We start from the raw sequence: 13826 nt of genomic DNA, 5'->3' as shown, positions 1-13826 counted from the left end.
TCAAGTCTTTGGAAATCATTGTCACAAACGACTAATGAGGTGAATAGCCTATAGAAGATATTTTCATGCAATATTAAGCCTTGGCTTCAAACAATTGTAGTCAGTTTTGTGGACTGCTAAAAATAAATTGTTATCTACCACAAACGACTAACAGAGTCGGAAAAATACAAATAGTTTACAAGAACGACTAACGGAGCCGAAAAATACAAACAGTTTCCACGAACGACTAACGGAGTCGGAAAAATCGAGAATTTGACAAATACAAATATGTCAAATCATCTGCGCTTTATTGTTATATTTTAATAATGGATAATAAATTGTCGGAAAAATACAAATAGTTTCCAAGAACGACTAACGGAGTCGGAAAATAAAAACAATTTCCACGAACGACTAACGGAGTCGGAAAAATCGAGAATTTGACAAATATAAATATGTCAAATCATCTGCGATTTATTGTTATATTTAATTATGGATAATAAACTGTCGGAAAATACGAACAGTTTCCACGAACGACTAACGGAGTCGAAAAAAATTGAGTATTTGACAAATACAAATATGTCAAATCATCGGCAATTACGGATAACAGATAGTCGGAAAAATACAACAGTTTCCACGAACGACTAACGGAGTCGGAAAATAAGAACAGTTTCCACGAACGACTAACGGAGTCGAAAAAAATTGAGTATTTGACAAATACAAATATGTCCACCACTTTGTCCCCCGTTGCGTAAAACTGTCCTTGGCGCCAATTCTCCTATTTCAAGGTTGTGTAAAACTCTTAACCTCAACATTTTCGTATCGTGGAAGTCTTGAGTCTTACCAGCTAAAATTTTAAACCACACTTTACTTTTAGCCATAGTTAGTTTACATTATTAGATACACTTCATTCATTCTTTCTTTTTTGTTTATCTTTATCCACTTAATCATCGTTGTACCTATTAATTTTTATTGTAACTTAGTTGTTTTAAATGTTGTGTTCACTTGTAAATAGCGACTACATTTAGCAAATAAGTTTAGATTGTGTACTATGTTTAATGTAAGTAGCTGTAAGTGAACCTAATTAATAAAAAATAAAATATGTTAAATCATCGGCAATTACGAATAATAGATAGTCGGAAAAATAGAACAGTTTCCACGAACGACTAACGGAGTCGGAAAATACGAACAGTTTCCACGAACGACTAACGGAGTCGGAAAATACGAACAGTTTCCACGAACGACTAACGGAGTCGAAAAATACGAACAGTTTCCACGAACGACTAACGGAGTCGGAAAAATCGAGAATTTGACAAATACGAATATGTCAAATCTGCGATTTATTGTTATATTTAATTATGGATAATACACTGTCGGAAAATACGAACAGTTTCCACAAACGACTAACGGAGTCGAAAAAAATTGAGTATTTGACAAATACAAATATGTCAAATCATCGGCAATTACGAATAACAGATAGTCGGAAAAATACAACAGTTTCCACGAACGACTAACGGAGTCGGAAAATAAAAACAGTTTCCACGAATGACTAACGGAGTCGAAAAAAATTGAGTATTTGACAAATACAAATATGTCCACCACTTTGTCCCCCGTTGCGTAAAACTGTCCTTGGCGCCAATTCTCCTATTTCAAGGTTGTGTAAAACTCTTAACCTCAACATTTTCGTATCGTGGAAGTCTTGAGTCTTACCAGCTAAAATTTCAAACCACACTTTACTTTTAGCCATAGTTAGTTTACATTATTAGATACACTTCATTCATTCTTTCTTTTTTGTTTATCTTTATCCACTTAATTATCATCGTTGTACCTATTAATTTTTATTGTAACTTAGTTGTTTTAAATGTTGTGTTCACTTGTAAATAGCGACTACATTTAGCAAATAAGTTTAGATTGTGTACTATGTTTAATGTAAGTAGCTGTAAGTGAACCTAATTAATAAAAAATAAAATATGTTAAATCATCGGCAATTACGAATAATAGATAGTCGGAAAAATAGAACAGTTTCCACGAACGACTAACGGAGTCGGAAAATACGAACAGTTTCCACGAACGACTAACGGAGTCGGAAAATACGAACAGTTTCCACGAACGACTAACGGGGTCGGAAAATACGAAGTTTCCACGAACGACTAACGGAGTCGGAAAATACGAACAGTTTCCACGAACGACTAACGGAGTCGAAAAATACGAACAGTTTCCACGAACGACTAACGGAGTCGGAAAAATCGAGAATTTGACAAATACGAATATGTCAAATCTGCGGTTTATTGTTATATTTAATTATGGATAATACACTGTCGGAAAATACGAAGTTTCCTCGAACGACTAACGGAGTCGGAAAAATCGAGAATTTGACAAATACAAATATGTCAAATCATCTGCGATTTATTGTTATATTTAATTATGGATAATAAACTGTCGGAAAATACGAACAGTTTCCACGAACGACTAACGGAGTCGGAAAATACGAACAGATTCCACGAACGACTAACGGAGTCGGAAAATACGAACAGATTCCACGAACGACTAACGGAGTCGAAAAAAATCGAGTATTAGAGACGTCAAGCATTGGAAATGCATTGTTATATATAATTGTGGATACACTAACCACAAGGTGTGTAAAATTACACAGCAGAGAAAAAATTGACAAAGGGTGAATCTGCAGCCTAGTTTGGGCGATATTCGATTTAAAAACCAATCCACGATTTTCTTGCGTGAGGTTTGACTTACTTAAACCAGTGGTAGATTCATTTGACTATTCAAAAACACTTTGTAAAAAATATATTTTAATGTAAGGTGAAAATCCGACTAAGCAATACTGAAAAATAGTGTAACCGTACCAGCATAGGTCTGTGGCATCGGACGTATCGAAGAAATACTGATAACGACACAGTAAGCAAATAACGATGCCAACATTCCTGTCCATAAAAATATGTATAGTGCATACATTTTGACAACGCAATCTAGCCATATTTTATATGTCAACTGTCATATCAAAAGTATTTTTTTCTCTCTCTCTCATCTGGCTTTACAAAGATTAGCCAATGTCAAGTTTGTAGTTATTTACAAGTTAAGAAAACTATATAAGTATGGTCTTTGTCTGTGCCGGCGCTCGCCGACACACGCGCGGCACCCCTTTAGAGCGCTTCCCAGTCAGTTCTACCACCAAAAACACTAGCAAAACACAAAACCCAGCCACTTTTAACAAAAAAAAAAAAACACCAAAAAGGCAGAGCACGCGCTCTAGCAAAGGCCAGCACAGACGAAGTCCTGTCAAAAGTACGATTTTAGTCCTTAATCTAAGGGTAAAACGTACTTTAGACCTGAAAGTTAACTAGAGCGAGTTCGTTCTATACTATAATGTATAGAGTGAGTTTATTTTATTCCACCATAACTTTTAAATGTCTGAACAGATTTGGAAGTATGGGGTTTTGTTAGAATCCTTACATCATTCCAAATGGCACTTGCCATAAATTTTTTGAAACAAATTTCAATATGGCTGCTGCATGGCGCCATTTTCGAATATGATTATTTTTACTTTTTTTGTTAGCTTTTAGCAAGTTCGTGTTTTTTACTCTTGTTATATTGTTTCAGGGTTTATATAATGTTTTATATATAATGTTTATATAATCTTAGGTCAAGTGCCTGGCAATTAGATTCTTGCAGAAGTTAGCTGCCAAAGTCGCTAATTCTGTTATACACAATCTCTTTTAACTAAAATGACACCTAAACAAAAGACCCTTATCGGACTGCAGACTACAGGAAAGTGCGACAAGGATGTTTTGGCACTTGAATGACATTGACAGGAGGGTGTGGGAATATCGTGAATATGACAATACTGAAAACAGAGTAAGTTTTATCTAATTTTAACTAATAGTTAAAACCATTGATAGGCTTTGAACTCGCAACCTATCATATTTACCTGCTCCAATACTATATTTACCTAATGCTAAATATAGCTATAAGATGCAGACACATTTACGCTGTGTTTATTATCAGGATTATATCTTGAAGTTATGTATATTTAATAGCTCCAATATGTAAAAAAAAGTGAATTTCGGATTTCTTACTTAGCAACACCACGTACAAGGGGAAAGCGTGACACTTCACAAGATGGCGGCGTTAGTTCCGATTTTGGCCACGCGCCAAAAGATCCTTGTCGCACTGTAGGTACAAATTCTGTTAAGTCAAGTACTTAATAATAAACTTAATCGTAATGTAAACTTAATCAATTGTAATGATAGTCACGTCTTAACTTAAAAAAAAAAAGTGTCGTTAAATCCGTTAATAATAATCATTAACGGACGGTTCCGTTTTCTTGCAGCTGGTTATGTTGGGGGTCACTCGTCCGTTCCCGTCGATCTTCATTTGTAGCACCGCTTTGTCACTAATGCCACAGTACGAACTATAACATGGACCATTTCACAGCTGACTTGTGAAAACCCTCTGTACAACATTTCACAACGCTTGAAGCGGTATTACATTTAATACCGCTTTATTTATAAAATTTTAGCGCATGCTCCGAGCTAAGATACTAAAGAGTGTGCGAGCGAGAAAATTCACCTGTCAGGTGCGATTTAAAAGTAGCAATAATGTCCATGTCTAGCACGAACGTATAGCATGTTATGCATACATTTTGAGAACTCACTCGCCATATTTGCGCAATAACTATCATATCAAAGTACGATTTTAGTCCTTAATATACAAATTAGTTCCTATGGCGTTATGTTGGCTCCCCTGTCTATCTAAGAGTGAGACTTAAGACATAGTTAAAACGAGACAGATGTACATAAATCTATGTCGTTTTAACTCAATCTTAAGTCTGAGCAGTCAAAGTCTATAAATCACACCCTAAGTCATTGGCACCATATTGGCCGGAGAAGACCATAGAAGACGCAGATTTTGGTTGCTTTCATTTGATTTTCATGAATAAATGACATGAAAATCAAATGAAACTAAACAAAATCTGCATCTTCCTATGCCAATAATAATGTGAATGACTTAGACAGGGGAGCCAACATAACGCCATAAGAACTTTTCAAAAAAAAAAAAGTTCAAAATATTTTTATTCAATCAGACTTTTACAAGTTTTTTGAATCGTCAAAAGCATCTACTACTCACTCGCATATTTTGACATGACAGTTGACACAGAACAAATATGGCGAGTGGTTTTGGCAATTAATGCATTGAGTCAAGTTAAGCCACCCCCATGGCCTTCAAGAGTTGCGGTGCGTCCACCACACATATGCCTTGTTCCGTTTTCACGCAGCGGGTTATGTTGAGGATGCCTCGGCCCTCCTCGTCGATGCCCATGTGTAGCACGGCCTTGGCTAACATCTCATCAGACGGATTATTGGGAAAATCTGAAAATGGGTATTCACTCATTTTAAAACTTAAATTCCAAAGTGTCTAGCGGTCGTTACATAGTTACAATATAAAGTCACAAGCTTTCATAATTTGTTCCTTAACAAAACATTCAATTTCTAATGGTATAAAATAATATCAAACGACCTTTCATGGTTCTAGGCAATCCGAATTCCATTTTTTAGGGTTCCGTACCTCAAAAGGAAAAACAGAACCCTTATGGATTACTTAGTTGTCTGTCTGTCGTGTCTGTCAAGAAACCTATAGGGTACTTCCCGTTGACCTTGAATCATGTTTGGCAGGTAGGTAGGTCTTATAGCACAAGTACAGGAATAAATCTTAAAACCGCGAATTTGTGGTTACATCAATAAAAAAAATTAAAATGTTTCAATTTTCAAAGTAAGATAACTATACCAAGTGGGGTATCATATGAAAGGGCTTTACCTGCACATTCTAAAACAGATTTTTATTTATTTTTATGTATAATAGTTTTTAATTTAACGTGCAAAATGTTGGAAAAATACCTGAGTACGGAACCCTCAGTGCGCGAGTCTGACTCGCCCTTGGCCGGTTTTTTTTTCTTGGAACTGAGGCAGCATCTTCCTCAGCACCGTGACTGGTACGGCCTCTACGCTGTTGGTCCAAGTATAGTACACATGCTATCGCTCTGCCCGGCCTGTCTATGTGCCAACACACTTACCGCGTATATCGAGGTGCCATGCGCGGACGGGGTGCCCTCGTATATAAACTCAGGCAGCATCTTCCTCAACACCGTGACTGGTACGGCCTCTACGCTGTTGGTCCAAGTATAGTACGCTCGCTATCGCTCTGCCCGGCCTGTCTATGTGCCAACACACTTACCGCGTATATCAAGGTGCCATGCGCGGACGGGGTGCCCTCGTATATAAACTCAGGCAGCATCTTCCTCAACACCGTGACTGGTACGGCCTCTACGCTGTTGGTCCAAGTATAGTACGCTCGCTATCGCTCTGCCCGGCCTGTCTATGTGCCAACACACCGCGTATATCTAGGTGCCATGCGCGGACGGGGTGCCCTCGTATAAACTCAGGCAGCATCTTCTTTAGCAACGTGCCTGGTACATACTCTACGCTGTTGGTCCAAGTATAGTACACTCGCCATCGCTCTGCCCGGCCTGTCTATGTGCCAACACACTTACCGCGTATATCTAGGTGCCACGCGCGGACGGGGTGCCCTCGTATAAACTCAGGCAGCATCTTCCTCAGCACCGTGACTGGTACAGTTTCTACGTTGTTGGTCCAAGTATAGTACACTCGCTATCACTCTGCCCGGCCTGTCTATGTGCCAACACACTTACCGCGTATGTCAAGGTGCCATGCGCGGACGGGGTGCCCTCGTATAAACTCAGGCAGCATCTTCCTCAGCACCGTGACTGGTACAGTTTCTACGTTGTTGGTCCAAGTATAATACACTCGCTATCGCTCTGCCCGGCCTGTCTATGTGCCAACACACTTACCGCGTATGTCAAGGTGCCATGCGCGGACGGGGTGCCCTCGTATAAACTCAGGCAGCATCTTCCTCAGCACCGTGACTGGTACAGTTTCTACGTTGTTGGTCCAAGTATAGTACACTCGCTATCGCTCTGCCCGGCCTGTCTATGTGCCAACACACTTACCGCGTATGTCGAGGTGCCATGCGCGGACGGGGTGCCCTCGTATAAACTCAGGCAGCATCTTCCTCAGCACCGTGACTGGTACAGTTTCTACGTTGTTGGTCCAAGTATAATACACTCGCTATCGCTCTGCCCGGCCTGTCTATGTGCCAACACACTTACCGCGTATGTCAAGGTGCCATGCGCGGACGGGGTGCCCTCGTATAAACTCAGGCAGCATCTTCCTCAGCACCGTGACTGGTACAGTCTCTACGTTGCCGTAGTCCAAGTATAGCACAGTCGCCATCGCTCCGCCCGGCCCATCTATCTGCTGGCATAGAGCTGCGCGGTACCATTGAGGATCTGTGGACAATACCAGAGATGGACCATGTTAAAGGTAGCATGCGAAAATTCATGTGTGAAAGCTTTTTCATGTCACTTGACCTTACTTAAAATAATAATAATAATAATAATAATAATAAAGCCTTTTATTACTGAAAATTTTACAAATAATTTACAAACATAAGTTATACATGCTTTTAGGTAAGATAGGTAATACATAATTAGAAATGTTAATCTTATAATTACAGTAACAACAAGTAGGTAAGTATATTTCAATTTTTCCATTCTTTTTTAATTTCTTTTTATGAACACAATTTATTACTACAACTATAATTTAAAAAATTGATTTTTAATCACTATTTATTCTGAATAAAACTGTTTTTAAATGGAAAAGCTCATATACACCTTTATCACATTGTAGGTATATGCCTATTGGAAGGTATATATTTGTTGTTATCGATATATAATAGTTAAATACAAATTTACAATTCATATTTTTACTAGATAACAATTTATTATCTTATGTTTTTATTTATAATATTTTAAAAAGCACAATATATGTTGCATAATATATGCAGGTAAGTACATAGATATTAGGTACACATTCTTTGCATTACAACAGCATATTGAAGAAGCAATGATTACACATATTATATCTATCTTTATCTATCATATCGCATGTAAAATATACGTATTTAATTCTTATAACTGATACTACAATTAATAACAAACATTTCCCTGTCTTATTTTCATAATGGTAATTATGTAGGTAATACAATTTATAATGCACCTAAGTTTCCACTAACGAGTAAAACTTTTATAGTCACTTTATGTTATGTAAATATAAGTTTTTTTTTTTTTTTAAAGTAAATATATGCATGTATTATATATTGTATACAGTGTACTTATAAGTAAGGATCTTTTACACCACAATTGATTCCTAGTTCGTACTTCATAATATTAAGTATTTAAATAATAATATAATTTATTAGTTATTTCAATTTTTAATAATCCTATTCAAATATTTTTAAGCTATGATATTATGTTCTGTTATTTTCAGTACGCCTGTTAGGCGAAGGCCTCCTCCTGTTGGTTACGTTTTTCTGAATATTTTATTTTATTACTCTTGCCATTTTCACCATCAGAAGGGTAGCAGTCTAGCACTCCCACGGTGACCAGCCGGCTTGGGAGGCTGAGAGGGGCAATCTGGACTTGAAAGTTATTTTTGCTTTTGATTTTTATGCTTTTTTCGTGATAACATTTTGTTATTTTTGTTATATTTTTGAATGTTCTGATTATTATTTGTCTCCAAAGGGGACACCATATTCATTTCATACACAGAATTTTTAGAAAGCAATCCTTTTTGGTTTTTTAAAAATACTATTTTGTCATATTTCAAAATTGCGTTTCTTCCTTGCTTTCTTTCTTCTTCAAGACTTTTTCTTAATTCTTTCCTTTTTTCCAGAACTTCTTTCGGAAAATCTTCCATTATGTAATAATTCGTTTCTTTAAGGCACTTTTTCTTTTTCAGCAATTCTATTTTTCTCCCCACTGAGGATAAAACTACTATTACTGGTCTCAACTTATTTTTATTTTTACCCAATCTTCCTATGTATTCAATGCAGTTTTTATCAAAATTTAAATTCATTTTGTTGTTTATTATATTTATTATGTTTTCCTCTAAATCTTGGTAGGTCTTCTCTTTTTCCTCAATGCCAAAGAAGATTAAGTTTTTTCGTCTAATATATTTTTCCAAATAATTTATATGTTGCTGCTGATTATTTATTTTTTCCTCCAGCTCATTATATTTCTCCAAGACGACTAAGAATTTTTCATCAATGTTTTTATTTATTGCGTTTATTTGTTCTCTCATATCTAGGAAATCCTTTTTTTGAGAGTTAAATTGTTCTTTAATCTCTTCTAGCATGCGCAGAACACCTTCCATTGTTAGTTTATTATTCGAGGAATAGTGCCTAATGTGCAGTGATATCTATCACTCCCGTAATTTTGGACCTAGGTAGATAGCCCAATTTTTATGAGCTCAAATTAATGTAAGTATGGTAAGTATGTAAAAATAGTAATTAATATCTGTTTTGGTTTAGTTATGCGGCAATAAGTATGTAGGTACGCAGTGCACAAACGAATGTTTTGTTCGCTCACCGTCTGTTTCCAAATATTTATTTTCTAATTAAGTAACTATTTCCATTTATTATTATCAGACTTGGCACAAAAGAAAAATAACTTCATAGGATCTTCTCTTCTACTATTTAATGTTTTGGTTTACAATGGGCACTAGTTTACCTTGAAATTGGTAAGTTTTATTGTTGCACATGGAACATTGGCGCCATATTGTCACAGTCGTCATGCGTAGATAGAACGAAGATAATATTGCACTTTTCACGTATTTATCGGTCACTTTTGATTACTATAACAATTCCACGTAATTATTGGATATAGATCTTCTGTTTATTACTAGAAATAGACTTAGTTTTGCACTTTCAAAATAGCCTGTGAAAAATCACCTTCTCAGTTAAATCAGTTCAACATAGAGAAGTTGTTGATTGTCGTACATAATCTGTATACTGCCTAACAGACATATATTAATATCTTTAAGAGATTGGTTAAAGAGTACTTTCTGTCACAATCAATTTAGTATCGTTGAGTTTATTGGTACTTATTAATTCTAACAGTTTTAATAATAATAGTGTAAGGATTTCTATAGGTTTTGATTCCCCTGGATTAAGAGACACAACAGACAGACAGACATACAACGCAACGATCCTATAAGGGTTCCTTTTCCTTTTGGGGTACGGAACCCTAAAAAACTGTAGCTTTATTGTTACGAGTTGCTCACCTGGTGGGAACTGAGCAATGCAGAGCTCTTCGGCTTTGGGCAAATAAGGTGCTCTGCCCAACTCACTGTTACAGTATTCCTCCATCTGAAATAAAACGAAACACCATAAGCTCAGTTCATTACAGTTAGGGAACTTGTAACGAAACCTCGAGGTCAGCTATTTTTAACAGACTTCAAAAAGGAAGAGGTTCTCAATTCGTTGGAATCTGCAGCTTAAAATGAAGCGCGCTTGCCTAGAAGATGCCTATTCTCTCTGATCGTGTTCACGTCCAAGATGTCAACCTCACACGCCCCGCCCGGCGTCTCCATACAGACACACAGACACATAGACACTGCCTACCCGTTTAGCGAGCGCGGTGAGCGCCTCGTCGGTGCCGGGCATCTTCTTGCAGCCGCACACCGAGCCATCCCTGAGCGTGTTCACGTCCAAGATGTCGATCTCGCACGCCCCGCCCTGCGTCTCCATACAACACACAGACACTGCCTACCCGTTTAGCGAGCGCGGCGAGCGCCTCGTCGGTGCCGGGCATCTTCTTGCAGCCACACACCGAGCCATCCCTGAGCGTGTTCACGTCCAAGATGTCGATCTCGCACGCCCCGCCCTGCGTCTCCATACAACACACAGACACTGCCTACCCGTTTAGCGAGCGCGGCGAGCGCCTCGTCGGTGCCGGGCATCTTCTTGCAGCCACACACCGAGCCATCCCTGAGCGTGTTCACGTCCAAGATGTCGATCTCGCACGCCCCGCCCTGCGTCTCCATACAACACACAGACACTGCCTACCCGTTTAGCGAGCGCGGCGAGCGCCTCGTCGGTGCCGGGCATCTTCTTGCAGCCACACACCGAGCCATCCCTGAGCGTGTTCACGTCCAAGATGTCGATCTCGCACGCCCCGCCCTGCGTCTCCATACAACACACAGACACTGCCTACCCGTTTAGCGAGCGCGGCGAGCGCCTCGTCGGTGCCGGGCATCTTCTTGCAGCCACACACCGAGCCATCCCTGAGCGTGTTCACGTCCAAGATGTCGATCTCGCACGCCCCGCCCTGCGTCTCCATACAACACACAGACACTGCCTACCCGTTTAGCGAGCGCGGCGAGCGCCTCGTCGGTGCCGGGCATCTTCTTGCAGCCACACACCGAGCCATCCCTGAGCGTGTTCACGTCCAAGATGTCGATCTCGCACGCCCCGCCCTGCGTCTCCATACAACACACAGACACTGCCTACCCGTTTAGCGAGCGCGGCGAGCGCCTCGTCGGTGCCGGGCATCTTCTTGCAGCCACACACCGAGCCATCCCTGAGCGTGTTCACGTCCAAGATGTCGATCTCGCACGCCCCGCCCTGCGTCTCCATACAACACACAGACACTGCCTACCCGTTTAGCGAGCGCGGCGAGCGCCTCGTCGGTGCCGGGCATCTTCTTGCAGCCACACACCGAGCCATCCCTGAGCGTGTTCACGTCCAAGATGTCGATCTCGCACGCCCCGCCCTGCGTCTCCATACAACACACAGACACTGCCTACCCGTTTAGCGAGCGCGGCGAGCGCCTCGTCGGTGCCGGGCATCTTCTTGCAGCCACACACCGAGCCATCCCTGAGCGTGTTCACGTCCAAGATGTCGATCTCGCACGCCCCGCCCTGCGTCTCCATACAACACACAGACACTGCCTACCCGTTTAGCGAGCGCGGCGAGCGCCTCGTCGGTGCCGGGCATCTTCTTGCAGCCACACACCGAGCCATCCCTGAGCGTGTTCACGTCCAAGATGTCGATCTCGCACGCCCCGCCCTGCGTCTCCATACAACACACAGACACTGCCTACCCGTTTAGCGAGCGCGGCGAGCGCCTCGTCGGTGCCGGGCATCTTCTTGCAGCCACACACCGAGCCATCCCTGAGCGTGTTCACGTCCAAGATGTCGATCTCGCACGCCCCGCCCTGCGTCTCCATACAACACACAGACACTGCCTACCCGTTTAGCGAGCGCGGCGAGCGCCTCGTCGGTGCCGGGCATCTTCTTGCAGCCACACACCGAGCCATCCCTGAGCGTGTTCACGTCCAAGATGTCGATCTCGCACGCCCCGCCCTGCGTCTCCATACAACACACAGACACTGCCTACCCGTTTAGCGAGCGCGGCGAGCGCCTCGTCGGTGCCGGGCATCTTCTTGCAGCCACACACCGAGCCATCCCTGAGCGTGTTCACGTCCAAGATGTCGATCTCGCACGCCCCGCCCTGCGTCTCCATACAACACACAGACACTGCCTACCCGTTTAGCGAGCGCGGCGAGCGCCTCGTCGGTGCCGGGCATCTTCTTGCAGCCACACACCGAGCCATCCCTGAGCGTGTTCACGTCCAAGATGTCGATCTCGCACGCCCCGCCCTGCGTCTCCATACAACACACAGACACTGCCTACCCGTTTAGCGAGCGCGGCGAGCGCCTCGTCGGTGCCGGGCATCTTCTTGCAGCCACACACCGAGCCATCCCTGAGCGTGTTCACGTCCAAGATGTCGATCTCGCACGCCCCGCCCTGCGTCTCCATACAACACACAGACACTGCCTACCCGTTTAGCGAGCGCGGCGAGCGCCTCGTCGGTGCCGGGCATCTTCTTGCAGCCACACACCGAGCCATCCCTGAGCGTGTTCACGTCCAAGATGTCGATCTCGCACGCCCCGCCCTGCGTCTCCATACAACACACAGACACTGCCTACCCGTTTAGCGAGCGCGGCGAGCGCCTCGTCGGTGCCGGGCATCTTCTTGCAGCCACACACCGAGCCATCCCTGAGCGTGTTCACGTCCAAGATGTCGATCTCGCACGCCCCGCCCTGCGTCTCCATACAACACACAGACACTGCCTACCCGTTTAGCGAGCGCGGCGAGCGCCTCGTCGGTGCCGGGCATCTTCTTGCAGCCACACACCGAGCCATCCCTGAGCGTGTTCACGTCCAAGATGTCGATCTCGCACGCCCCGCCCTGCGTCTCCATACAACACACAGACACTGCCTACCCGTTTAGCGAGCGCGGCGAGCGCCTCGTCGGTGCCGGGCATCTTCTTGCAGCCACACACCGAGCCATCCCTGAGCGTGTTCACGTCCAAGATGTCGATCTCGCACGCCCCGCCCTGCGTCTCCATACAACACACAGACACTGCCTACCCGTTTAGCGAGCGCGGCGAGCGCCTCGTCGGTGCCGGGCATCTTCTTGCAGCCACACACCGAGCCATCCCTGAGCGTGTTCACGTCCAAGATGTCGATCTCGCACGCCCCGCCCTGCGTCTCCATACAACACACAGACACTGCCTACCCGTTTAGCGAGCGCGGCGAGCGCCTCGTCGGTGCCGGGCATCTTCTTGCAGCCACACACCGAGCCATCCCTGAGCGTGTTCACGTCCAAGATGTCGATCTCGCACGCCCCGCCCTGCGTCTCCATACAACACACAGACACTGCCTACCCGTTTAGCGAGCGCGGCGAGCGCCTCGTCGGTGCCGGGCATCTTCTTGCAGCCACACACCGAGCCATCCCTGAGCGTGTTCACGTCCAAGATGTCGATCTCGCACGCCCCGCCCTGCGTCTCCATACAACACACAGACACTGCCTACCCGTTTAGCGAGCGCGGCGAGCGCCTCGTCGGTGCCGGGCATC

The 13826-nt window shown here is 43.1% G+C and overlaps 1 protein-coding gene across 1 annotated transcript in view; it reads right to left on the bottom strand.

The window, feature by feature from the left end:
* Positions 1–5099: 5099 nt before the first annotated feature.
* The window catches only part of LOC123879657, a 62065-nt gene continuing 53338 nt past the window's right edge, over positions 5100–13826 (bottom strand). Inside the window, exons 26-28 of the mRNA XM_045927491.1 lie at positions 10188–10272; positions 7175–7354; positions 5100–5360 (exon numbers count right to left, since the gene is read on the bottom strand). Coding sequence (XP_045783447.1) covers positions 5194–5360; positions 7175–7354; positions 10188–10272 — 432 coding nt within the window. The 3' untranslated portion in view covers positions 5100–5193. The remainder of the gene's footprint in view (positions 5361–7174; positions 7355–10187; positions 10273–13826) is intronic.

This window comes from Maniola jurtina, chromosome 28, assembly GCF_905333055.1.
Source record: "Maniola jurtina chromosome 28, ilManJurt1.1, whole genome shotgun sequence".
NCBI classification, from domain to species: domain Eukaryota; kingdom Metazoa; phylum Arthropoda; class Insecta; order Lepidoptera; family Nymphalidae; genus Maniola; species Maniola jurtina.
The sequence above is the reverse complement of the archived record's forward strand: the minus strand, read 5'-3'. Positions and strand labels throughout refer to the sequence as shown.